The following is a 24,955-nucleotide window of genomic DNA, read 5'->3' as shown; positions in this document are numbered from 1 at the left end:
GAAACTGGATAAGCGTGCAGGCAATTCGAATCATTTCAGACTTCCTTTGCGGAATTCTAAAGCTGTAACATACACAATTCCGCTCTGACACGATGGTATAGCTGTGTATTTTGCAAAGTGCTTATAATATACATGTTCCTGCTCAAAATATCAACAGTTGCTTCCACCTTCTTTGAGCGATAACATTTCTGAAAATCTCATCTAGACGATAAGATGTGATACTTTCTCCCGTATCATCTTGCCTACCACGTAACCAAATCTCCTCTACTAATTCCAAAAAGACATGGATCGCTCCGCATTTTGCAATTTCGTCAAATGTTTTAATCATCCTTCTGCATTTCGCTTGTTGATCAACACTTGCTGCAATTGTTGCTTGCAAATATGCCCAAAGAGCGTGACCATCAGCGGCCCAAAGATTATTCCATTCCGGAATTCCATGTCTCGTATTTGGATCACGAGTTGATGATGAAGCTGCAGTACCACCATTTTTACTAAAATGCTCCGTTTCAGCCGGTGTGGAACCATCTTTACCCTTCAAAGGTTCTGCAGATGGTGTTTGTACTTCTGCAGGTGAATGTAAGAATCGCAAAATTGCTTGGATCTCTGTGGATGCCGCTTCTAGTCTACCGGAAACAACCCGGGCAAAATAGACAAGTGCACCTGCTTGTAAAAGTTCAAATAGGATGAATCGTAATTCTGCAGCTGCCACAGTATCCTGTATTATCGTTTTTGGTCTACAACTTCGAATCTGCGATTCAGCCGCTCGAGCTTCTGATAGCAAATACTCAACATGCTTTGCGTCTCCTTCAACCATACATGCACTACGATCAAATCGCAACCTTTTCGAAAACCATCTACAATCCTTATGTTTGTTGATGCATTGGATTGATTTGATCTCCGTCTCTACCTTTGTTATTCTTGCAACCACTTCCAATAAATCCAATGGCCAACCAGTCGCACATTGTGTTGAATCAATCATGGATTCATTCACATCCTCCTCCCACTTTCTAACATTCGCAAAAATGTTTTGCAACTTCTCGAAAGGTAATCCGGACGCCGGTCCCATGGTTCGTGAAAAAGTTTCCCACCATAACAACACTCTTGTTAGAAATCGAAAGGATGAACCAACATTCGTATCCACATCGCCATACTCCATCCTAGAAGCTTGCGCTTGTAGAATCGCATCGATCAAATCCAACGCAGCAAGAAGGCAATCGTTACTTTCATTTGCGAGACCGGAATCAAACTGTTCGAAATGACCAACAAGGACGGCAACAGCTAGAATCTCCAGTGTACGCTCTGAAGTTGAGTTTGTTGCAGAAATGCCTTGGCTCCTTTCTTCTTTTTCTTCTTGTACAAGTCGGTGCCATATACGTAATGAATATGTCATATGTGCATGTTCTACTGCTCGATAATTTGTGTCACTATGATGCGAAACGGATGCAAGACCGACAGCTACTACTAAGCGAAAGACGACATCGCTTTGCAGTGAAAGCATTCCGAAAACCAATCTCCATCGATTTGCTTCTGCCGGAATGATGTGAAAACATTGTGCTACATGATTGAAAAAGTGTGTTAACCCTATCCATTGAGCTTGTGTTGTGCATAACGCCTCCAACCTGCTTTGAAGGTTATCCTCCTTGCCGAGAATTTTGTGTTTCGAAGGTGAAGCTGTAACCTGGACAGACTCGCCTGCACCAAACGATCTATTTTGTGGATGGGTCATTGTCGGAAAGTGTGCATTATCAACAAATTCTCTTGACGTTCTCATCGGATCAACGTTCATCCAATTCCAGTCGATGGAAGAATCTGCGTTCAATGCATCACTCCACATATTTGAGAGCAAGCTATCGAACGTTGAGATCTGTTTATCGTTATCAATTTGACGTTGTACATTAGACATCAAATCGATCGGCATGTGGTTCGGGTGCTGTACTGCGTTTATAGGATTGGGCGGAGCGAAAGCCGTCAAAGATGGAAGATATGGCTGTTGGGATGCTGACTGCGAACCAATTTGATCACCAATCGGTACGTATCCTTGACACTCTCTTCCTTCTATCGTACATCTTTGACATGTTGGCTTTCCTTCATCACATTTTACCTTTCTTTCTTTGCATGTCAAACATCCACCTCTGCTACGAGTATGGACTTTTTTTCGCTTTCGTTCCGGTCCCATGCAGGGTAGAGGGGATGTCACCTTTGAAATTGGTCCATTGAAATGAATGTGAAGGAGGTGAAGGAAGAAGTGAAAAGACATGACTCGCGCTAAATATTAAATGTCGAGAGTCGATATTGACAGAATGATTTTAGGGGTCCTAGCCTATGGTACACTACAAACTGATGAGTATGTACATAGTATCACTCAGACAACATCAACCACCTTTCAAATCGCACTCTTTATTCTGGCACGCAAGGTAGAGAGATCGATGGTTGACGCTCCTATGACAATCGACCACACATTAAGCGTTTATAATGATAGTACCGATCATCATCACAGTACCGTTCGGAGATGGAGATCAAAGAGAAAAAACAGAAGAACGGAAAGCATATGAAGAAAAGGTCATACATAAATTTGGTTTCGAAGGCATAAGTGATGGCCACGAGTATTTTTATGATGAATTTAACTTTTATCCATACAAAAATCCTAATCCGAGGGGTAAGCCTTTATCGGACAAACAATTATACGACCTTTTGCACGACGAAATGGATTTCTTCTTACCTGAAATGGAATCAGCAGCAAAGGTAGGAAAAGAGTTCAGCAGAGAAAATAGACAAGGTTCAAGCTTGCCTAATCGTAACTATCGTACGCAATTTGTTCCCTATTCTGTTGATCATAGAAGCAAAGAAGTTGTAATTCAGGAGGGGGAGGAAAGATGGTGCAGAGATCCATATGTCGTCATCGCAGACGATCCGGATTGTGTTTGGGGAAAATTCTTTTACATCGATGAATACGATTGTAAAGGGAGATTATTACGAAAATACAAAAAAGAAGGGCAAGATGTTGGCGGTATTCTGGATAAAGAGGTAGAAGAATTTACTTTGGGAAAATCAGACGAATTTTGGGTGGAAATGGAAGGTGATGTCAACGATCCACCCGAACATCATCGTTTGGAACACGTATTAGCATCTAGGTGGCTCGGATTAGAGTATTCTACTTGCTTCATGTATGGAATCGAATCTTCCTATATGGAAGTAGGTTTCATACCAGCAGTCATTGACAATTTGGGTTGTGGTAACTTGTTCTTCCACGAATTAATGCCGGAAGAAAATTCAAATATGAATAATGAAGAAGCAGCAAAAGAAGTTCAAAAATCGCTAGAAAAAATGGAGGAAGAAGATCCTAATCAGTATTTTGCTAGGCTAAAGATCAATTCGACCAACAACGAAGAAAAAAACTGGAAAGCTGAGCTTGTGATATGAGACTTGCTACATTTTCTCGCCAGACGTGTAAACAAGTCCTAATGACAAATTCAAGGGTCAATAATGTAATCTGTGATCTGACTGACCGAGTCTCGGAAAGATTTGTGTTACAATACTCCCTTTGTTCAGCTGATCATCGAGTGAGATCGCAATAGATGCGGCAAAGCAAGTTCATCATACTTTAACTTTTATCGGGTAGTTACAAAAAGGTCCGCTGAGCTAATAAGGAAAAGTTATCCGCGCTGTGAATCTCTACGCAAAGAGATGCGGTAAGTGGTAAAAAAACGAATGCTAGGCGCGGATAACAAACGTTAACCGCAAAAGTATAACCGCATATATTACACCATTGACGAAAAGATAATATCTCGTCATGATATAAATAGAGGTAATGATAATTGACAAATTCCTGCATTGGTGCCGTTCATCAACTCAAAATGGCCGCCATTTTTCAATATAGACAGATCAAGAAGGACGTCGAACGAGATGTGGCTTTGCTTAAAAGCTTATATGCCGGCAAAGAAGTGCCAGAGATGGGTGTGGACTGGCAAACAGCAATCGCAGATCTATTTTCGGGAGAAAGTTCAGGAAACCAAAATTCAAACTTCAAAGAAACTCTTTTGGGCATAGGCGTTGGAATGGAAGATACTGATGATAGGAAAGACGGCAAATCTGCTCGATTTATCGTAAAGCAAGGTAGCGATATCAGTAACCTGAACCCAAAAGAATGGTCAACAGCTGAGAAACGGAAAACAACAGCAATCGTAGGCCTTACTGGATTCTTGGTAGCATGGTCTTCTGCAATTGATTCAGCAGTGATGAAACAAGCAAAGATGGAATTTGGCGTAAGTGACGTTACAGAATCTTTAGCAACCGCAGTATTCTTGGCTGCTTTTGGTTTGGGTGCACTATGCAGTGGACCCTTATCCGAAACGATTGGACGATTACAGACTTATCTATTTTCTTTAGTTTTATTCATGGTTTTTGTAATGGCTTCTGCCCTTTCTCCCAACATAGGTGCTCAAATCGTTTTCCGAGCTTTTTCGGGATTCTTTGGTAGTACGCCTTTAACAACTTTTGGTGGAAGCACAAGTGACATGTGGAATCCGGTAGATCGAGCTTATGTGTTTCCAGTCATGGCTTGTTTATCATTTCTCGGCCCGTTTCTGGCTCCTTTGGTTGGGTCTTACATTGGGTATACAGGCGTTCTCTCATGGCGATGGGTAGAATGGATCACATTGATCATGGCTGCTTTGATAACCTTACTGATTGCCTTGTTCTGCCCAGAAACATACATGCCCACACTACTTGAACGAAGGGCGTATCATTTTCGCCGTTGCACCGGAGATTTACGCTTCACTGCTGAGTCAACTTTGCATTCTCCCGACTTGAAAACGAGACTCAAACGTAACTTTGCAAGACCGTTTATCCTTTTATTCTCACAATACGTCGTTGTCTTTTGGAGCATTTACCTTTCCATCGTATATGCCGTCTTGTTTGGATTCTTATCGGGATATACATTCATCTTTGGGGATACATATAACATGAGTCAAGGTTTTGTTGGATTAATGTTTCTTGGTATGAATGTCGGTTTTCTTGTCGCTCTTGCCATCTGTCCATGGATTTATAAGAAGTACAAGCAAAAGAACGATCAAGCCATTCAAGCTGGCGAAACTTCAGCACCTCCAGAGGAGCGGTTATGGTACGCTATGCTTGCTGCTCCTTGTTTCGCAATTAGTCTTTTCTGGATGGGCTGGACAGCCTTTCCAACGATTTCGTTCTGGTCACCTTTGCTTGCATCTGTCATGTTTGGATTTGCAGTTCAAGGTATCTTTGTATCTTCTTACTTGTACTTGATTGACGTCTTTGAAGGTTTGGCAGCATCTGCTTTGGTCAGCTTAACATTATCTCGTTATTTAATGGCAAGTGGAATGGTCGTTGTTGCAACTCCAATGTATTCAAATTTAGGCGTTCATTGGACTTTGACTCTTCTTGGCTGTATTGGAGTTCTTTGTACCCCTATCCCTTACGCTTTTTATCGATATGGACATCAAATTCGTGCACGTAATCCGCCGCCGGAAATGAGTTGATCAAATGCTGCTTATAAAAAGCTTTCTTTTTCCATAGATCATATGTTTATCATAGAACCATCTTTTCATCTCCGCGGCGAATTGTGAAATAGAACGCGTTAAGTGTGTGCCATGGAGAACGATCGTGTTTAGAGTCATGATTTGAAAGGAGAAGCAGTATAAGTGAGATCCGCGGTAAACGTCTGAGTCAAATGGTATCGCATTCTACTGGCATTGAAAGTGGGCATCAAGTCATTAGGGAAACTATGGAAGCACAAATATCAGCGATGAGACAGTCACAGTTATTAGAAAAAGAACATAAAAGAGCTCTTGACCTTTTTGATGTGCTTTGCAATACTCCCACTGCAGCATGCTAAAGTGAGTAGCGCAGCGCAAAAGATTCTCAGTCCATGATTCATAATCACTTGGAAGAGCAGATATCGTCAGAAGGCTTAATTTTAGCCATACTTGATGAGATTCATAACTATGAAAACGGTTTCCCTTGTCATCATTGGAATACGATTGCTTATCATATTGTTCCTTCTTCTCCCGTCTTACGAGCTGAATTGAGTCAATGTACACAGTCTAAAGGCTAAGCGGGCCAGGCAATGCATACTACCAATGTGAACACGCTTCCCTTTCACAAAGTAAAGCTGGATTGACAAGATTAATTGGGAAGACTATAGAAGGTACTCTTTTCGTAATGTGGTAAGAAAAAGTTTTTGGCTATGAAGTGGCTATTAGCGGATGCTTGAAATGTTTAATGGCAGACAACCTTGACACTTTCGGCTAAATCTTCGAGTTCATGACATTGTTCGCCTGAAGTCAAACCATCAACTTTGAGAGTAACTTGATTGTCTGGGCAATATGGACCACTATAAACGTAAGCAGTGCAGCCTGATTGAATATTGATAGTTTTTACAGATTGAGCCAAATTACGATATCTTGTATCGTCAGTACGATATAAAGCCTTGAATGTTTGACATGGTGTTCCTTGGACGCCATCGTTTGGTAAATCTCTCACAATTCCTAATTCTACAGTGCAATCAGACAAGGCGTAAGAGAATAATTGTGAGCCTGATTTAGCAGAAGGAGCTGCCGTAGCGGCAATAGTCAAAGAAAGACCGATTAAAATGTTTTGAAAAAGCATAGCTATGTGCGTGCGAGTGTGGTTTGGATGTGAAAGAGAAGAGTCACAAAGTCAGAAATGTCCCACTTTATTTGCCTTTCTGAACAATCTTCTCCACATGATTGTGTCTGTTTACATTTGAATGGCTTATCACTCCGGACGTCCGAACGTGCTTGGCAAAAGCATGATTATCCCAGTTTGACTACCTTGACAACATCATACTGACGTTGCGGCTTACACATCCACAGCAAAGGCGGACATATGTCCTATCCGTAGGAACTTTAGCTTGGCGTCGGTGATAGTGTCATGCATGTGGTTACCTGATGGTTTAAACTTTGACACGGCTTTCCGTGAACGATGAGAAGCACATACGCTAAAAAAGAATCTGGGGAAATTTGTCAATTCTCCCCACAGTACGTGCTCATGGTCTTGTATATAGATCACTGCCAGATCTATTCGTTCAACAAAGAACAGCGAGTAAGTCAGAATTAGAACATTGTCACTTTTGTGCTGATTATTTTGATTGTGCAATGTCTCTTTATGTCGGCTGACCTTGATATCCTCAAAGTCTCTGCCTCGGCGCCGTAACGCTAGCTCGTGACCTTAGAAGGTGAAGGGCTGTGCTTTGTTTGGAACGTATACACTCTCGCCCCAACTTTCTTTCCTTCATACACCATCCTACACAAATAAGCAGTAACAATGCACCTCTGCACACATACTTGGATGCGACCAGAGTCACTTGAAGAAACGCTGGCAAGGGCAAGTAAGTATGGATATACAAGCATCGAATTAGCCGGCGAACCAGAAAAATATCCAATCGAACAAACGCTTGCTTCATTAAAGAAGTATGGGATGCAGTGTTGGGGAACGGTAACGATCATGCGTGCTGAACGTGATCTTTTGACTCCTGATCCCGTCCAAAGAGCAAATACGATTGCATATCAAAAACAAATCGTTCAAATGTCAGCTGATTTAGGTGGTAAAATTGTCACAATCACACCATCAATAGGAGGAAAGATTAAACCTTCTGCAAGCGTTGAAGAAGAATGGAAATGGGCAGTTGAATCGATCAAAGAAGTTTGTAAATTTGCACAAACAAAAAGCATAAAGATTGCGATTGAGCCTATCAATCGATTTGAAACATACTTTATTAATCGAGTAGATGAAGCAATTGCACTGGTGGAAGCAATCCAAGAAAATAATTGCGGAATTGCAATTGATACATTCCACCTCAATATCGAAGAAACAAACATGTTTGAAGCGATTGAAAAATGCGGTAAATATCTATTTGACGTTCATCTTGGCGATAATAATCGTTCAGCACCAGGAGATGGACGTTTAGATTGGAAAAAGATCATCACCGCTCTGAAAGATGTAGGATATACGGGAGCTCTAGCAATGGAAGCCTGCCCACCGATCGATCGCACACCTTCCAGCCGCTGGACCGAGATGGGCGGACAATTGGAACGCTCGCCAATCAGTGTCAGCGATGAAGAACTTCAATTTTTGCAAGAACATGCTTCTGGAGTTTTATCGGAAACATCCTATACCCACATAGTGAAGAGGACGGCCGAAACGATCTTGCCTTTGATACAGGAGTCTCACTGATAATTCTATTCTGGGAACGATGAGAGGCACCAGGAGCGTCTGAGAACGCATCTCCCATTAGTCTCATAAGATCAACCATCAGTCCATATTAAATCATGTCATACTTTACATCGTCAGAAGAATTATTTATTGCGTTGCAGAATACTCTACAGCCGAGCATGCTCTATCATTCACCGAAAGTTTGAATACGTCTGGCCTGGAATAATGTCCAACAACGTCGAAATCGTACCTTGCTCCTACTATATCAGCTGTATCGATTTCGGTAAAAATGAGACCGGTGTCGTTCTTTAGAGGTCCGGCCAGAATATCTCCTAAAGGTCCAATGATTACACTTCCTCCCGCAATTAATGGTCGTTCCCCATCCCAGTTCTCTACAGTACGACCGAGGCTGTTAGGAGAAGGCTGTACTTGGCAAGCGCTGATGACGAAACAACGACCTTCATGTGCTATATGTCTCATTGTACTTTGCCAGATTTCACGCTCATCAACTGTAGGAGCGCACCATATCTCCAACCCCTTGCCATACATTGCAGTACGGAACAGCGGCATATGATTTCCCCAGCAAATTGCCGCACCAATCTTGCCTGCTTGACTTTCGATCACTGGCATAGTTGAACCATCTCCTTGTGACCAAATCAAACGCTCTGATCCGGTTGGCATTAGCTTGCGATGTTTTGCTACAACGCCTTGCTTTGGTTCAATGAAGATTGCCGTGCAAAATAAAGATGATCCTGCACGTTCGATTATGCCAAGTACCAACGTCGCAGAAGTACATGTACTCAAACCGGTCAATTCGATCAATTCTGGCCCATCTAAATCGATCGCATTATTGAAATACTCCGCAAATGCATTACGTCCTTCTTGTGTTCGATAGCCAAGTCGTGTTCCAAATCCTTCGCCTTTTGGATAACCACCAAGTAAAGCTTCCGGCATCACTACAAGCTTTGCTCCTGATTTCGTAATCTGTTCTTCGAACGAAAGAATGTTTTGAACAGTTGCTGCTTTCCCTTTTGGGTCCGGCCCTATCTGTAGAGCGGCGACGATTGACTTTGCCATGATTGCAATGTGGAATAGATGACGGAAAGGTAAACAAATCGTTGGCTCTGACTTTACCCCGCAACGATTTCCATCATTCTGTTTTCGGATTTATCGCTGATCAACGGCCGAATTCTGCACAACGCCCACGCGTACGGCTAAAGGGGGGTTACTTCTTTCCCCGTATTCACTTTTGCACAGATATCATCATCATCATCACTCTCTCAAGATGGGTTGTCTTTCAGCATTTTCTCCATTTAGGCAAAAGCCCGATAAGAGGCAGGAAAAAGAATCAGTGAATTATCAAAATATTCCACATAATGCATCTGCAACCGCATGCTGTTGCGCCTGTGAACCATTACCCGGATATGAAGAAGTGAATCAACAGATGCAATGGGATCCAATCAGTGACGAAGCTACAAAGACGGCACAATCCAGTAAAGAAATGGGAGATACGATTGCAGCCACGATCAAATCAATCGATGGTGAGCTGCGTAAACTCTCTCTTTCCATGTGGTCAAAGCCGGAATTGGGTTGGCAAGAAAAGGAAACGCACGATTTGTTCGTCTCATACTTGCAAGGTAAAAATGGATGGAAAGTTACACCACATGCTTACGGGATGGAGACAGCATTCAGAGCGGAGTTTGTTCATCGTCCAGAAGGGATTACGGAGGATCTTCCAACGATTGGATTCCAATCGGAGTTGGACGCTTTACCTGGCATTGGACATGCATGCGGACACAATTTAATCGCCATTGCAGGTGTGGGAGCCAGTCTTGCTCTAGCAAATGCCTTGCAAAAGCATAATATCGCTGGAAAAGTGGTTTTATTAGGAACGCCTGCTGAAGAAATGCAAGGTGGAAAGATTCGATTGCTCGCCAAAGGAGCATATGAAGGGATGGATACATGCTTAATGGTTCATCCAGCTTCCCTTGATTCGGTCGGAATTATGTTAGCAAAGGCAGATCTATTGGTTCATTATACTGGTCATGGAGCACATGCAGGGGCTGTTCCTTGGGAAGGCACGAACGCTCAGGATGCAGCAGTCTTATCGTATATGAACATCAGTGCCTTACGTCAACAAATTAAACCTGATCATCGAGTGCATGGAATTATTCAAGGCGATAAATCATGGGCATCCAACGTTATTCCAGCAGCTTGTGATCTGATGTTTAATGTTCGTGCGCCAACTGCGAACGAATGCGATACCCTTACAAAGAGAGTTCAAAACTGTTTCGAAGCAGCGGCCCTGGCAACGGGATGCAAAGCAGATATCCGAGTTGCCGATCCGTACAAGGATGTTGCCAATAATGCATCTTTGGGGGATACCTTTCGAGCAATTGCGAATCAAAGATTCGCCAAGAAAGTGACAAAGCAAGCATTTTTTGCATCGACTGATTTTGGGGATATAACGTATGCTTTGCCAGCTTTGCATGCACAATATTCTATCCCACTCAAGAATCCTGCCACTGATAAAAATCATACGCCTGGCTTTGCCAATGCAGCTAAAACACAAGAAGCACATGATCTAACACTCGAGGCAGCCATTACGATTGCCGTTATTGGAGGTAAAGTTGCATCTGATGAAAGGTATCGTAAGCAGATTTGGGATGAATGGAAGAAGTGGAAAGAAAGCAGCAAACAACAACAACAGTGAGCATAAGCGCGCGCTTGCACAATTACCGCATTCAGCAAGATGAATCAAACTGCAGGTGCTTGGCCAGGCCTTGCGCGCGTATCCTCTTTTCTTTATCCGAAAGCGGTAATGGATCTTGTTTCATTTGGGATGATTTTAGCGTGAATTATGGTAGTGGCTTTGATCTGAGATTCGATTCAATTTCCCTTTGAGACGGATATGTCCATTGCTCAAAAGCGATGCATGAGATTGTCGATATCGCTTGATGATTGTGTGGAGATGTGAATCACTCTAAACCATCTTGCCATCTCTCTTTCTTCTTTCTTAACCATATCCCCTCAATCATCCCACCCCGCCCTCAATAATGGTGTCCTCTCAATTCAGCGGTTTGTCCGGCGTATTCGGTCGAATGTCAGCATGGATAACGGAATGGACACCAATGATCTTGCTTATTTGCTATTGCTTATTCAGTTTCTTCATTTATCCTCTTATGCCTGCCTTGGTTCATGAGATTATTTGGTTCACTTTGGTTGGATTACAAACTTTGACTTCGTTATCAGTTTCAACGGAAGCTATGCAATCCATTCGGCCTGCGATCAAGGCTAGAAGGGATAAACGCAGAATGGATAAAGAAGGCTGGAAATTAAATCCAGGAGAAGAATGGCCAGAAATCGATGTTATCTTGGTGGCTTATTTACCCAACGAACAAGATATCATCATGCGTCAAGTTCGTTATGCATTAACAAAAATTGATTATCCAGCGGATAAATTGACGATCAATGTCGTCTACAACACGCCAAAACCCATTCCAGGAATCGAAGCAGAATTGGCCGGATTGGAAAATCAATATGACAACGTTCGCGTGATCAGCGTGCCAAATTCTCGCAGTAAAGCCGAGAATATCAATTATTTCCTAACTTTACCTTCTCGTGGCAAGATCATTACTGTGTATGACACTGATCACTTTCCCGAACCAACTGCTTTACGTTGGGTTGCCAAACGCTTCTTGACCGGTGAAGTGGACATCATTCAAGGTCGTTGTTGTACATACAACCATACATCCACTTGGCTAACGAGGATGATCGGTGTGGAATTTGACATGATTTACGGTGTTATGCATAGTGGTCGTGCAGAAGTACAACGGTACGGATTCTTTGGAGGAAGTAATGGTCATTGGAACGCCTCTCTGCTCAAAACTCTTGGAATGCAAGGTCACATGTTGACAGAAGATATCGATTCTTCCATGCGCGCCATCATTTCCGGAGCACGTATCGAGTATGACCTGCATGTTTTGTCCTACGAACAGGCCCCCGAAACCATGCAAGCATTTACAAAACAGCGCCTTCGTTGGTCACAAGGTTGGACGCAAGTCGCCATGAGACATTTCATTCCTGCTTGTACACGTGGTGCATACAGTGATGATAATGGATGGCGATCACGGGTTGGTTTGTTGCAGTTATTGGTTTACCGTGAAATTTATTTTTATATCAACACTCAATTGTTCTGGTTATTGGTTTCGGGTATTTGTACAAATATTTTTACCGAAGGTGTTCAAACTTTCTTCAAGAATTTTGGTGGATATCACTTAGCCATGTGGGCTTTGGGTATTAATCTGATTTGTTTATTCTTAACGATGTGCATCGTCATGCGCAATCGTTCCCATTTCACTAAACCGTTTAGTGTGATCTTGTTTGGATTTTTGACTTCATTTTATTACGTTTTCAATTCGCATATGGCCATTTATGCACATTTCCGACAATTTACCAATTACACAAAATGGAATCCAACAGCACGTGGGAAGTGATAGAAAAAGGGGTTTGTTTTGTAGAATGCCATCAATTAATATTTACTCATCATCACAATCCATTGTTTGTGTTCCTGAACGTGCTCTCTACGGCGTGTTTGCCGAATGGTATCATAGCAGTGTGTTGCCGGCGCCGAAGCCAGTGAATTCCCCCCTTTACCGTCGGTATGAAAATATACGCGGCACAATCGCGGAGGCGGCGGCGGCGTTAACTTGTATGCAGGCGATATGCGGGAAAACTTTTGTTTAGATGTATGCGCTAATGGAACCCCACTCTTTGAAACCACTTGACCACGTTCCATCATGCATCTTCATGACCATATGATTGGTTGTTCAGGAACCAAATTCACACACGTTCCTGGAAAAACATTTCCTTTTCCGCAGTTTGCCAGGAAACTTTTTGCAAGAAATCATTCTTCCGCAGATCCCATTTAAAGAGCGGTTCAAGGTTGCGTCCTTCTTTCTCTCCCATCATCACAAAAAAGTACTTGCAAGGATGACGACCTTGTACAAAGAAGACGATGTCGATCACATCAACGAATCACCAGGCGAAGAGAAAGATACTTTCTCCGACAAAGCGGGAGTTACCGAGACGCAAGGCATTTCAAAAGACCCAGAAACAGCAAGCATTCTGAAAATACGCAAAACTAAACACAGTGATGCGTTCACAATTCTTGCTGCAGGATCTGCATTGATCTCAGATGGATATCAAAACAACGTTCAAACGATGTTAAATACCTTGTTTGCAAAGCGATATGGGTCAAAAGTATATACATCCGCAATTTCAACTCGATTGAGTAATTCGTTGTTGGTCGGATGCGTTTTAGGTCAAGTAATCGTCGGTTTGATGTGTGACAGAGTCGGAAGAAAGAGTGCAATCCTAACATCAACGCTTCTACTCGCTGTTGGTTCAATTTTTGCCACCGGTGCTGTTCCCGTCGATGGAAATTTGTCGAAACTGTGGTGGTGGTTGACTGTGAGTATTGCAAGGCTGGCCTCGATCATGATCTCTTCTGACATTTCCTTCTCTTGATGAAAATTTAGATTGCTCGGGGCGCTACAGGGATTGGCCTGGGTGGAGAATACCCTGCCTCGTCCACCTCAGCGTCTGAGGCTGCCAACGAACGGTACGGACGCAAAAAGAGATCGACGATTTTCATCTTGTGTACCAATCTTGTTTTATCGCTTGGCGGACCTTTGGCAGTCAGTTACTTTTTGATCGTCTTGAGCATTTCGAATTACGGCAACACAACTTCCGCTCTTGATGCTCGTCGTTTGGACATCGTTTGGAGAGTTTGTTATGGATTTGGTGCTCTTTTACCTTTGAGTGTCTTTTATTTCCGCTGGAGAATTTTAAACAGCAAATTGTACCGCACGAGCGCCATCCGTTCCAACGTTCCATACTGGTTGGCCATCAAGAGATATTGGCCTCGTCTTCTTGGAACTTGTTTCTGCTGGTTCTTGTATGACTTTGTCAGTTTCTCAAATGGAGCTTTTAGCGCAAGTGTTTTATCCACCGTTATTCACAATCCAACTCTGAAACGTACGGGAGAATATCAATTATTATTGGGATCGATCGCTTTGCCTGGTGCAATTTTGGGTGCATTTGCAGTTCGTTTGCTGGGCACCAGAAATCAAATGATGATTGGCTTTGTGGGTTATATTGTGGTTGGACTGATCGTCGGTCTAGCTTGGGATAAACTGATCGAAAGTGAGTCTAGAAGAGGTTGTGCGCTGTTTCCAGGATACTGACTATACCCCTCCAGTTCCCGCATTGTTTGTCATCTTTTATGGTTTATTGGCATCCGTGGGAAACTTTGGACCAGGTTCAATTTTGGGTCTTGCTTCATCCGAATCTTATCCAACAGCCATTCGTGGGACTGCCTATGGATTTAGTGCTGCAATTGGAAAAGTTGGTGCAGTAGTAGGCACAGAAGTTTTCAAGCCTGTTCAAGATGATTTAGGCAAAAAGTACATTTTTATCATTGCTGCTTGCGTTGGTGTAACGGGGGCGACATTGGCTTACTTCACAATCATTGATACATCAAAGCTCAACCTTGCCGAAGAAGATGAGAAATGGCGTCAATATCTGTTGGATAACGGTTGGAACGGATTAATGGGAGATGGTACAACTACCGAACAAAAAGCTTCCGATCTTACTACTGCGGATGTGGTTGATCGTTCTAGCGGCGAAGACAGTGTGGATGATAAATGATGACCTCTTGTACTTCTACTCTGGCTAGAAATGTATGTTAATGATTATTCGATAAGTCGATCGTGCTAGAAACAGACAGGTTGGAAAAAGTAACGGACACTAAAAAGAATCTCACCCCAGGGGTGCGGTTCGCAAACATTTTTCACATGGATAATCTGGAGGATATATCTATTTTATAGAGAAGAAAAGAAAGTGTATAAGTATATACGTACAGCACCTAGTTGCGTACGAAATGGAAGAACCAATGACTAAGTTTGAGACCGGCATCATCCACAAGTCTGGACCAAGTATCAGCGCAAAGCAAACAACAAGGGACCATGGCCAGGAATTCAACCCAAAGAATGAGAGAAGGATTGGTGACATGCAACGTGTTGACGAGATGGTTATGCAGCAAGCCACCCAAACTGATCATAACCGTTCCCGAGATTAAAGCGATAGAGAAACCTAATCGGCCCAAATAAACAAACAATCCCGAAGAAAGAACGTTCTGTGCATTATCACTCAACTCGATTAAGAGGAGAAGCCCAGTGCACAGGAACCAATCATCGTATCTCGGGTAAGCTCTTTCTACGGGATCAAAGTTTGTGGAGAGCATTCCCGTGTTGACATTTGCGTGAGCGAGTAACTCCTTGTTCTGGTACTGGGGAGCGGCTGCAGCCCAGACATACTTGAAGAGAACACCGATGAAGATCATTGCTAATGGAACAATTTTTGTCATTGCACTTTGGAATGTGTTGAACTTTGGTGGTGTCAAGGAGACCCTACGCTGACCTCTTTTGGCCATCGCAGTGGAAGATTTATCCGGCATCATCGATCGGTATACAACCGCAAACTCGGCCAAGACCAAACCTGTCACGGTATACCAAGACCATCTGCCGATCCAAGCAGAAAGAACAATCATAGAAGCAAACCCGATCACTTTATATTTGAAAATCGTGAATGGAAGAACGAAAGCAAAAACGACCACGACAAAAACTTGTTGAAACGCAACATCAACGAACCATGCAATTCTGCCGAGAGGGATAAAATTGACAGCGCGTGTATCCCGATTGGCGTATGGTTGATATAACAGGGAGAGCAGGGAGTTAAAATACTCCAAAGCGTTTTCCCAAACGGCTGGTGGTTGAGCAGCTTGGTTGTTGAGATCAGATGCCAATACACTGGCATACTTGAAGCCGTTTGTTGCAGTGAGCACACTGATCAATGCCAAGCTTAGTGCAACGGGAACCAAGATTCTGATGGGACGACGGAAACATGCTCCGGCCAAAGCAACTGCTTGGCGTCGCTCGATGAAAGTTTGTAGAGCAGTTCTGCCGATCAAGATGATGTACATTGCCGCTTGCGTTGAGCCATCACACAAAAGGGGAGTGAGAGCTTTTCGCAGGGTATTTTGCCAGCCAGGGGCAGATTGAACGAAAACGGCAGGTTGTGTGCCGTCTAAATCTATATCAGTGACAATTGCGGGAGCAAAAGTGCGGAAGAATAACCAGAGCAAAGTCTGCAAAGCAATAATCCCACGTAATCCTTCCAAGTAAGGAATTCGTGCCGATCTTGGTCTGCCTTCATCGAATGTTTCTTGTTCTGTAAAGGGTTCGATTGTTAATCCCCAACGTTCTTTTCCAAGAAGAACTTTGTACCCATTCTTATCGAGAACGGAATGATCGCCTTCGCTTGAAGAGCTGGATGTTGTAGAAACTTTTTTGAGAGAAGGCGTTGAGTTTGTCACCTCTTCCCGCAAGGGCGTCATTGCGTGGGCGGTAGAGTTTACCGTGTAATTTGGATTCCATCTTCCGTTGACGAGTGTTGATGGAGCTTGTCGATATGGAAGTTGGTCTCCTTCTTCTTCTTCTGGTGATTCTTGACCTGGAGTGAATACTTGTTGATGAGCAGCTGCTGCTCCTGGACCTTCTTCTACGGGTGCGATATATTGCAATGGTATATGCAAACCAGTCGCTCCATTTTGAGAAGCTCTTAATCTCATTGCGCTGGCAGGTGATGAACCAGGATGATAAGACATATTTGTAATGATGTTGTGGGGAGGAGGGAGAGGTGGTGGTGGTTGTTGATTGATTGATTAATTTAATCTCTCATTTTCCCATCTTTACTCCACCCCATGTGTCAATCTGAGATTTAATCTGTTCATCTTTATTCGGAAGTGTTGTTGTCTAGACTATCTTCTCTTCTTTTAGCCTAGAATTGCCCTTACCGGATTTGGGGGGGTTGATTGTTTAATCAGTGCATAAATTACTGCATTAATCTGTGTGGCATGGATGTTTTGTTGACACGCGTGTACACTGGAATTGTGCCCGGGCGCTGCGCAGTACACATTTAGAGCATATATTGTGTTTCATGTATGCGTTTCTTACTTTCCACTTGCGGATAAAACATTACTGTATAGGCCAGATCATTATCACCATTGCAACAAAGCTTGGCAAGATTTTGAGACATGATACGATCATTTATCACGCTAAAAATGTACCAATCTGAAACAGGCTAGTAGGCAGACTCTTTGTCCGATCCATAGATCCATCGTACAAAGGCATAGATCCGGCTTGAAAATGGAAACTTGGGCGGAGTAACAATACCATCAATTGCCGCACGTAACAAAATGATCAAACGACATCCATAATTCATATAAAGGTTGAAATCCACTAGCTTTTCATTCAAGCTTTCAAACCACCATATCATCTTAACCTTTCCCTGCTAAAGATGTCCGATCCAAGTATTGACAGGCTCGATCGTCTTTTTGCTAATCATTTTGGCATTTCGCCAATGATGTCTGATTCTCATCCTTCTTCTCAAGGTGGAAGTTTGAGCAGTCATCAAGCTACCAGCTCATACACATCATCCGAATCCAACAGTCCAGAAACTCCACAAAAAGGAGGAAGGGAATTACCGTTGGGAAAACCGTTTATACCTGATAGATCGCAATCAAGAGGAGTAAAGAATTTCACTTCAACTGATTCAGGGTCGGGAATTGGATTAATTTTTGATGAGAATGACAGAAAAGCAAAAGCTCAACAGTTGCTAAATGCTCTTGCAGAATTGTATGCTGCACCTTTGGTCAACAGTGGATCAAATTCCATCAAAACAGCAAGCATTTACAGTCAAAACTCCAACGAACAACATGAAAGACAGGCACAATTTAACCCTTCTGACATTTCCCCCAAGAGTGTTCAAAGCTCTTTACCTTACATGCAAGATAAGCAAAATGATTCGTATCGCAATTCTTCTTCCACTTTTGGCTCTCTGCCCAAACAGACGAGAAACACGGAGAAAAAAGTAGAAGCACCCGCAAGTGAGCATAGCGAAGGGGGTGATGCTACAATCTGGCCTATGGAACAAGGTCAAGTGCATGAAATTGATACACCTGAGAATGTGGGTAATCTTGCGGCACGTCGTCAATCCAAAGTCGGAACGCAAAGCGTTGGGCCAATGTCACCTTTGAGTGAAGTACAATATAGAGTCGATGCAATTCCTCGTAGAATCTTGACGGAAGAACAAAGTCGTGAAGAGCTAACGCTCAACTTTCCATACCTCTGTGAAGCACCACATGTGATCATGTATGATGATCAAGGGATCGCTTTGCCTCCGCTCAAATATGAAGAAACATCCAACGAAGAACGTAAAGCACGCAAGAATGCACTCTCTATCAAAATTAGGGGCAAGAAGATGCATACCTTGATCAAATCAATGGTCGTCTTAGAAAGCAGATCTTCGCATTGGAAAATGATCCCTGCCGCCAAGCAGAAGAGTAGCATCCGTCGTCATGGTGATCGTTCTATTGCTGCAGAATTGCCGCAAGTTCCCGATCCGTGGAGTATGAACTTTATGCACAGCACAAAAGATACTTTAAGTATCAAAGGAACTGCTCGTAGAATTTTTGAACTGAGCGAAAGCCGTGCATACGGTCAATGTCCAAAATGTCAAGGATGCGGAGTAGGCATGTGTGGATTGTGCAAAGGTACGGAACCTGACGAGTGCTTCTGGTGCGAAGGAAGCGGTCGTGAAAAGGTTAAAGCGCATCTCAAATGTCAACCTTGCAATGGAACAGGAAAATTGGCCTGTAAGACATGCAAAGGCAGCCTTAAATCCACTTGTCGTACATGTGAAGGGGAAGGAGAAGGATACTTTTGTGCCTACATTCAAATCAAAGTTCGCCGTGTTGATTTTGCTCCTGTCCCCGTTTCAAGTGTTATTCAATCTGCCACTCAGCAAAATGCAGAATCAATCAAAGAAGCCGCAATCAGAAGAACATGGGATGCAATCAACAAATTGACAGAGGCTAGCGGTGTGAAACATAAACATGCTTTCCGTCCTTTGGCTGCTTCTTGTTCTCTGCAAACTTCATGGTCGGATCTGGTGGAAGTACATGTGCCGCAAACGGTCAAAGTTGACAAGAATGGTCATCGCGGATTGTTACGCAGTCGTTCACTGACCAATTTGCGTGGACAAAAACATCATCATCAACAGCCCAAGATGAAAAAGTACTTTTTTGTTCTTCCTTGCGATACCGATTTGCAACCTGCCGAAATTGAAGAGGATGAATTCGAATTGGCTCTAATGCCTGAAATTCGCCACCAACCTGAGCAACTTGAGCAACAGATCGATCCAAGACAACAACAACACGACGTTCCTTACGTTTCTGCCGCCAAAAGCGCACATCAACGGACACAATCTGAGCGTGTTCAACAACACGAAAAAGGAAATCGCATTAATTCTGCTGATGTGGCAGCATGGCAAGCTCGTGTTCAATCTCTTTCGGCGTTTAACCATCTAGTCGTCCGGCCAACAAGCCCTACCAGTCAATTGGCATCCAATCCCGGTACTCCCGATGAAAGACATGCTCCAGCTGCATGGCAACATGGTGGTGGCTATTTTGGTGGAGGAGTGTATAGTGAGCCAATTTCACCACGTACTGCAGCAAGCAGTGTGAGTGATGAAGCTCGAATGCAGAATAGCTTTAAGCCAACCCCTTCTATTCTTCGTAACGGACGGGTTTAATTTGTACATACATATCCCTTATATACATTAATATTCGAATAGTCTTCGCCCTACACCACATTTGACCAGCCTAAACGGCCACGATGATAATTGATGCGTGCGCAATTTTGAGCATTCCCTTTGTTATCATTGATAGGCCAATCGGGAAAGTGCTTGAAATCAATGCAAGCAACTTTTGCAATTTCTTCCCATACAACTTTTTCAGGATCAAAATTTGCCCATCCATTCAACATATTCTTTCCGTCAAACCATTCCCATAAACGATGATGAGCTCCTGCATCCTCTTTGATTGGAGAGATTGCAGGAATTCTGATCGGATCAGAATCATTTATCGAATCGTGCTCCTCAATCGCATTCTTTTGATCTTCGGGCGCTTTGAATACTGTTACACCACGATCCATGATGTAAGCCGGATGTAGAGTAGGATTACTCTGTCGGATAAAGAGGGGCCTTTGCTTTTCGCTAGGAACTGCATTGAAGTCATCTGCAACAAAAGATTGTCGCATAGCTACTCCTTGGAAAGCATCTTTTTGATCGTGATTGGGAAACCCGATTGCTTCTACTTGTCTTTTGACCTGATAATACCTCTTTCTAGCGAATCTTGCTGCACATTTAATCGCTTGCGCTCCTCTATCTCCAGCCGAACTTTGGTTTTGTAGAAATTCGAATAGATTAGGACCATAAAATGTATAAAAGATTGACAGTAAAAGTGTGTCTCGGTGTTGAGATTTGGAAATTGCTAGTTGTCCAAAATCAACAGTTCGAATAGAGTCCAACTTTGTCATCTTTTCGTCTGAATTTTGTTGAATGTCTTCCATTGCGGGCGATATACTGGAAGCCCAAAAGTCTGGCCAAAATAACAAGCCGGACAGAGTGAATGGATTATCGATCAATGTGCTGTCGGGATTATTGTAGGCTAGGGTACTCGGATCAAGTAACAAAACATCTTCAAAAGTAGATGCATAAATTGCCAATAATTTATGTAGAGCTTCTTGTGATCGAATAGAGCGTGGATTTCTTGATTGCGGAATTGAGGGCATGGGACTGCTTCCCAGATGTTCTTCCAAGATTGAGCAGCGTGCGTTGAGGGAATTAAAGATTTCTAAACAAATCTTTTTGTTGAAATCTTGTTGTCGAAGAAGAAAAACTTCAATGGGAAGTTGTGATCCTGCTTTGCGTAATAGACGGATAGAGATGAGCAAATATGGCAATTCTCCGCCTGTAGCAGTGAAGATGATTCCTTTTGTTCCTGGTTTATATATAACGCTTAGTTCACCTTCCGTTTGAAGATCTTTTACGAATCGAGCGTGGGATGATTTGAGTAACTTCAATTCACCTTTACTTAGATGGGCCATATCAACCACAGGTGGTACTGTATCTTGAGGATTGACGACCGAGCCAGGAGGAGGGTCAAAGCCGGAAAATGAACCAATCGCTGGCCTAGCATCTTTTAATGATTGGGTCAAAGTTCGCCAAGAAGAAGCATACAAAACACCATAACCTCGATCAGGATGGTATTCCAGATAGGTTTGAAGAGTAGGCGCGGTATCGTAAAGAAGCAGAGACAAACGATGCACAATTGCGACCAACAGGACAATTGTCACGATCTTGGTAAAGTCCACCCTCCTCCCAAATAAGATGACCATTTTGCTGAAATTTGCAAGAGGTAGAGAAGTGGAATGGAATAATTAGCGGCGCTAAGATTTTAATGTGTGTGGGGAGTGTATTTCAGAAATACTGTTTGGGTCTAGTCCATGTCTCACACCTTAAATTCTTGCTTGCATGAGAAATTTATATTAAGTAGTAATGTACATACAGTGAAAGAGTGTGTGGGGACAAGGACGAGGACAAGATTTATTCCTTATGATGATTTTTATCGGCAGCGAGAGGCATTTGTAAGGCAATAAAAGGATCTCCCCGAGTATTTCCTACATCGGCAGGGGAAAGCTTCTTTTCCATAATTGCTGCTTGTCTTTTACGTTTCATATATCCAACGTAAATATTTTTGATCGGCTCTTCGATGAGGAATGTACTGATAAGTGCAATTATAAAAGCTTCAGAAGTTGGTCCGAAACCTGCCCAACCAACACAAAATTTATATTCTAGTTGCATGATTGGCACTTGCCAAAGATACCATGAATAGGAAACACGACCGATAAAGTTGAGACAGTCGGAATCGAGGAGTGAGAGTGGTTCGTATTGCATCAGTCTTTTCATTTGTGTCATGTACCAAGGTTGATGGTTTGCTTCGTTCATTTGTTCAATCTCTTGCACTTTGGTAACTTTGGGGTCGCTTTTCTTCAATGCTTTTCCTATCGAAGCTAGAGTAAGACACATGACCAAAATGACGGCAAAAACATCTCCATAAAGACGATGTTGACCAGCAGTGAAACCGTCTTGAAAGCGAGGTGAAAATCCCCACGCAAGGCTCACAAGTATAACAACGAGTGAAGCACGATCGGCGTAATGCATTACGACAATGCGAGGCAAAGGTAAGAGTAAGATGGAAGCACCGGCTACCATTTTCCAAAGATTGAGAGGAAGAGTTGCATTGTACCGCTCCTCCTTGGTACGACGATAGAAACTATATCCAAACAAAATAGACAAGACGATGAAGCGTATTCTTGGATGTACACGGGCAATAAAAGGTAACAAGAATGCCCATAGGATGTAGAAGTGCTCTTGTACATCTAAGAACCAGCAGTTTGCCCAGGGGTTGGGTGGATAGTCTGGTGGCTGTAGCTTTTTCAACTGAGACACTTTAAAGAATACCCCAAAGACCAGCTTTGCGAGAATTTTGTGTGAATCGGGATAACGATAATACCACCAAGCCGAATTGATGGCCAAAAGGAGAATTAATGCAGGATATAAGCGCACCCAACGATTGTAAAAGAATTGAGGTACGTGCTCGAAAATGGATAGAAATCCTTTTTTGGTTCTCTTTCTAGATTGCAAAGCCAATAAAGATGCAGTTATAAGAAATCCCCCTTGTATGAAATGCGTAGTCAAGGCCATGAAACCAAAGAAAGAGACGAATCTTGCTTGATCTGGAGCAATATGAGCAACTTGGATCATGATACTAGCGATCGCTCGTAAACCTGTCAAATATGGCAATTGTTTAAGGGATGCTAATTCAGTGGGTGAGATCCACATTCGTTCTTCTTCTTCTTCTTCTTCTTCTTCTGCTGAATCTTGGACATCTGGACATTTTGCGGTATAATGAGGAGGTGGGGTGACAGGATTTTCGTCCTTGAGTGTAGAATTTTGATCATTTCCGTGCATTTGCAAGATGAGTTGGTTCGTTATCGAAGAATCTTCATGATATTGGACACTAGTCCTTCTACGAGACCTTTGATCTATACTGTTTGTTGCAGAAAGGTTATTCATGATAGGTAGGTTGTGATGATGTTAAGAGAAGGGGTGATATAAAAGTGGAACTGAAATGCTTTTTACGGGGCAAAGAATCAATCTTTCTATTCTAGCGTCGGAAAAAAGGAAGGTTCATTTGTTTGTACATCCAAACAAATCCTTACCCCAAGCACATAATCAGTATAAAGCCTTTTTTAGAGCAAAGCATAATCGCCGTTTAGATGTATGAAACAGATTCTACATGGTTTAGCGTGTAAAATATGCAGCTAGACAATGATCTGTGTTTTAAGTTTCTCTTTTCGGCATCCATTATTGGATTCAGACTTGCAGCTCTGCGTCTAGACTCTCTTTTGTTTTTCGGCAGCATATGTAATTGTTCTCTTTGAGGGAGGAGCGTAAGAGGCTTATTTGCATGGTGTACATATGCGGTTTCAAACAGTAAAAGTCCTCATTCTTATGTAAGTTTATGGTATAATGCATTCATTAGGTCATTCATCAGCTAGGTAACAACTTCTTAGAAGCAGCAAGTTTCTGTTTCTGTTCCTTAAACCATAAAGTGTCCTTGTAAAGTTCTCGAATTGGCTCTTCGAAGTAGATGGTAGAGTAATGTGCTATAGCCAATGATAAAGTGACTACGCCCATTGCTGGAATTGTGACTTGATTGAATAAACCCGTAAGCCAAAGAAGAACGTGATGCCACAGATAACAAGAATAAGATGTACGTCCCATATAGCGCAAAATACTATTTTCCAAAATGAAATTGCCTTGACCAGCAGAGGCTAGAACGACCAACATAGTAGCAACAGTGGTGATAAAAGGTCCCCAAATTGCACCAGAATAAACAATACTGTCAACTCGCATTGCCATCACAACACCAACGAACATCACTTGTCCAGTGTATCCTGTCCATCTATGTGCAGTCCATTTAGGCAAAGGTTGCCAGCATAATTGCAGTGCACTACCTGATAATAATGCATAAGCATTAGCGGATAAACTCTTGCTCATCAAATCCATATCCCTGATTGCAAACATGTGTAGTCTGTATACCACCGATAATCCAATCAAGAAGATCATGACAGTTGCCCTCATAAATGGTCGTAAAGGTCGGATGAGGAGGATGATAAATGCCCAAAAGATATAGAATTGTTCTTCCACCGCCAACGTCCAAGCATGTGCGAAAACTTGATCTTTATGAAATTGCTCTTTGCAAAAAAGGTTCTCCATGTAGAGCAATGTTGTGATTATATGCGGCTTCAGTATTTCAAAACTTCGTCCTTGATTGATCCAAAGAAAGATCGTTGTAACAGCACAAAGCAAAAGTGCAGGAGCCAATCGAACTGTTCGGTTTGCAAAGAATAAAACCATATGCTCTGTATTCGGTCTTGTCCCTTTTTGCATATGAAGTAGAATACCTGTGATCAAGTAGCCCGACAAAACGAAAAAGATTGTTACGCCCATCATACCCATATTCCAAGAAAAATGACTGAATGGTGGATAGCAATGGCTAATCAGAACCACAACTATGGCAACACCACGTAGACCTTCTAAAGCGGGAATGAATCCCGCTTCCTTTTTTTGTACGCCATCAGCTGCCATGGTAGCTGAAATGAAGGAAGGGGGATGATGAAAACAGAAAGGAACGGGATACAAGATTGAGTTGTTTTATATC

At 42.7% G+C, this 24,955-nt stretch overlaps 14 protein-coding genes across 14 annotated transcripts; 7 read left to right on the top strand and 7 right to left on the bottom strand.

The window, feature by feature from the left end:
- Positions 1-59: 59 nt before the first annotated feature.
- Positions 60-2,364, bottom strand: FA14DRAFT_95261 (uncharacterized protein). Its single transcript, XM_025503118.1, has one exon. The coding sequence runs from the start codon at positions 2,255-2,257 to the stop codon at positions 143-145; it is 2,115 nt and encodes a 704-aa protein (XP_025351703.1). The 5' UTR covers positions 2,258-2,364; the 3' UTR covers positions 60-142.
- FA14DRAFT_95357 (uncharacterized protein) lies at positions 2,275-3,637 on the top strand. The gene has a single exon (XM_025503121.1). The coding sequence runs from the start codon at positions 2,473-2,475 to the stop codon at positions 3,418-3,420; it is 948 nt and encodes a 315-aa protein (XP_025351702.1). The 5' UTR covers positions 2,275-2,472; the 3' UTR covers positions 3,421-3,637.
- A 418-nt stretch (positions 3,638-4,055) lies between these two features.
- FA14DRAFT_151566 (C6 transcription factor) lies at positions 4,056-5,507 on the top strand (the record flags this gene model as incomplete). The annotated part of the gene is made up of 1 exon (XM_025497479.1): positions 4,056-5,507. The coding sequence occupies one exon, from the start codon at positions 4,056-4,058 to the stop codon at positions 5,505-5,507; it is 1,452 nt and encodes a 483-aa protein (XP_025351701.1).
- A 739-nt stretch (positions 5,508-6,246) lies between these two features.
- Positions 6,247-6,636, bottom strand: FA14DRAFT_158768 (uncharacterized protein; the record flags this gene model as incomplete). Its single annotated transcript, XM_025497992.1, has 1 exon — positions 6,247-6,636. One exon carries the CDS (start codon positions 6,634-6,636, stop codon positions 6,247-6,249), a length of 390 nt encoding a protein of 129 aa, XP_025351700.1.
- Positions 6,637-6,993: 357 nt separating this feature from the next.
- On the top strand, positions 6,994-8,286 carry FA14DRAFT_95243 (xylose isomerase-like protein). The gene has a single exon (XM_025503117.1). It carries the CDS (start codon positions 7,315-7,317, stop codon positions 8,221-8,223), a length of 909 nt encoding a protein of 302 aa, XP_025351699.1. The 5' UTR covers positions 6,994-7,314; the 3' UTR covers positions 8,224-8,286.
- Positions 8,287-9,441, bottom strand: FA14DRAFT_95242 (putative amidohydrolase). Its single transcript, XM_025503116.1, has one exon. It carries the CDS (start codon positions 9,277-9,279, stop codon positions 8,350-8,352), a length of 930 nt encoding a protein of 309 aa, XP_025351698.1. The 5' UTR covers positions 9,280-9,441; the 3' UTR covers positions 8,287-8,349.
- A 205-nt stretch (positions 9,442-9,646) lies between these two features.
- On the top strand, positions 9,647-10,915 carry FA14DRAFT_128241 (uncharacterized protein; the record flags this gene model as incomplete). The annotated part of the gene is made up of 1 exon (XM_025496841.1): positions 9,647-10,915. One exon carries the CDS (start codon positions 9,647-9,649, stop codon positions 10,913-10,915), a length of 1,269 nt encoding a protein of 422 aa, XP_025351697.1.
- Positions 10,916-11,087: 172 nt separating this feature from the next.
- Positions 11,088-12,716, top strand: FA14DRAFT_95166 (uncharacterized protein). Its single transcript, XM_025503115.1, has one exon. It carries the CDS (start codon positions 11,259-11,261, stop codon positions 12,696-12,698), a length of 1,440 nt encoding a protein of 479 aa, XP_025351696.1. The 5' UTR covers positions 11,088-11,258; the 3' UTR covers positions 12,699-12,716.
- A 250-nt stretch (positions 12,717-12,966) lies between these two features.
- FA14DRAFT_169351 (metabolite transport protein GIT1) lies at positions 12,967-14,980 on the top strand. Its single transcript, XM_025500201.1, has 3 exons — positions 12,967-13,674; positions 13,743-14,409; positions 14,465-14,980. The coding sequence occupies exons 1-3, from the start codon at positions 13,195-13,197 to the stop codon at positions 14,911-14,913; spliced, it is 1,596 nt and encodes a 531-aa protein (XP_025351695.1). The 5' UTR covers positions 12,967-13,194; the 3' UTR covers positions 14,914-14,980.
- Positions 14,981-15,040: 60 nt separating this feature from the next.
- FA14DRAFT_162757 (uncharacterized protein) lies at positions 15,041-16,706 on the bottom strand. Its single transcript, XM_025499751.1, has one exon. It carries the CDS (start codon positions 16,244-16,246, stop codon positions 15,131-15,133), a length of 1,116 nt encoding a protein of 371 aa, XP_025351694.1. The 5' UTR covers positions 16,247-16,706; the 3' UTR covers positions 15,041-15,130.
- Positions 16,707-17,318: 612 nt separating this feature from the next.
- FA14DRAFT_162756 (uncharacterized protein) lies at positions 17,319-19,969 on the top strand. The gene has a single exon (XM_025499750.1). It carries the CDS (start codon positions 17,623-17,625, stop codon positions 19,915-19,917), a length of 2,295 nt encoding a protein of 764 aa, XP_025351693.1. The 5' UTR covers positions 17,319-17,622; the 3' UTR covers positions 19,918-19,969.
- Positions 19,943-21,657, bottom strand: FA14DRAFT_95163 (uncharacterized protein). The gene has a single exon (XM_025503114.1). It carries the CDS (start codon positions 21,561-21,563, stop codon positions 19,968-19,970), a length of 1,596 nt encoding a protein of 531 aa, XP_025351692.1. The 5' UTR covers positions 21,564-21,657; the 3' UTR covers positions 19,943-19,967.
- A 114-nt stretch (positions 21,658-21,771) lies between these two features.
- FA14DRAFT_192995 (uncharacterized protein) lies at positions 21,772-23,519 on the bottom strand (the record flags this gene model as incomplete). The annotated part of the gene is made up of 1 exon (XM_025501973.1): positions 21,772-23,519. The coding sequence occupies exon 1, from the start codon at positions 23,302-23,304 to the stop codon at positions 21,772-21,774; it is 1,533 nt and encodes a 510-aa protein (XP_025351691.1). The 5' UTR covers positions 23,305-23,519.
- A 60-nt stretch (positions 23,520-23,579) lies between these two features.
- On the bottom strand, positions 23,580-24,585 carry FA14DRAFT_162755 (uncharacterized protein). The gene has a single exon (XM_025499749.1). The coding sequence runs from the start codon at positions 24,508-24,510 to the stop codon at positions 23,782-23,784; it is 729 nt and encodes a 242-aa protein (XP_025351690.1). The 5' UTR covers positions 24,511-24,585; the 3' UTR covers positions 23,580-23,781.
- Between the last annotated feature and the right edge of the window lie 370 nt (positions 24,586-24,955).

This window comes from Meira miltonrushii (genome assembly GCF_003144205.1).
Source record: "Meira miltonrushii strain MCA 3882 unplaced genomic scaffold FA14scaffold_8, whole genome shotgun sequence".
Lineage (NCBI taxonomy): Eukaryota > Fungi > Basidiomycota > Exobasidiomycetes > Exobasidiales > Brachybasidiaceae > Meira > Meira miltonrushii.
The sequence above is the reverse complement of the archived record's forward strand: the minus strand, read 5'-3'. Positions and strand labels throughout refer to the sequence as shown.

What these genes read in the sequence shown, in the direction of transcription:
- FA14DRAFT_95261 (XM_025503118.1), bottom strand. Translation starts at nt 2,257, where the DNA reads ATGTCTTTTCACTTCTTCCTTCACCTCCTTCACATTCATTTCAATGGA.
- FA14DRAFT_95357 (XM_025503121.1), top strand. Translation starts at nt 2,473, where the DNA reads ATGATAGTACCGATCATCATCACAGTACCGTTCGGAGATGGAGATCAA.
- FA14DRAFT_95243 (XM_025503117.1), top strand. Translation starts at nt 7,315, where the DNA reads ATGCACCTCTGCACACATACTTGGATGCGACCAGAGTCACTTGAAGAA.
- FA14DRAFT_95242 (XM_025503116.1), bottom strand. Translation starts at nt 9,279, where the DNA reads ATGGCAAAGTCAATCGTCGCCGCTCTACAGATAGGGCCGGACCCAAAA.
- FA14DRAFT_95166 (XM_025503115.1), top strand. Translation starts at nt 11,259, where the DNA reads ATGGTGTCCTCTCAATTCAGCGGTTTGTCCGGCGTATTCGGTCGAATG.
- FA14DRAFT_169351 (XM_025500201.1), top strand. Translation starts at nt 13,195, where the DNA reads ATGACGACCTTGTACAAAGAAGACGATGTCGATCACATCAACGAATCA. An exon ending in AACTGTGGTGGTGGTTGACT is followed by an intron (nt 13,675 to 13,742) that starts GTGAGTATTGCA and finishes ATGAAAATTTAG; the next exon opens with ATTGCTCGGGGCGCTACAGG. An exon ending in TTGGGATAAACTGATCGAAA is followed by an intron (nt 14,410 to 14,464) that starts GTGAGTCTAGAA and finishes ATACCCCTCCAG; the next exon opens with TTCCCGCATTGTTTGTCATC.
- FA14DRAFT_162757 (XM_025499751.1), bottom strand. Translation starts at nt 16,246, where the DNA reads ATGTACATCATCTTGATCGGCAGAACTGCTCTACAAACTTTCATCGAG.
- FA14DRAFT_162756 (XM_025499750.1), top strand. Translation starts at nt 17,623, where the DNA reads ATGTCCGATCCAAGTATTGACAGGCTCGATCGTCTTTTTGCTAATCAT.
- FA14DRAFT_95163 (XM_025503114.1), bottom strand. Translation starts at nt 21,563, where the DNA reads ATGGTCATCTTATTTGGGAGGAGGGTGGACTTTACCAAGATCGTGACA.
- FA14DRAFT_162755 (XM_025499749.1), bottom strand. Translation starts at nt 24,510, where the DNA reads ATGGAGAACCTTTTTTGCAAAGAGCAATTTCATAAAGATCAAGTTTTC.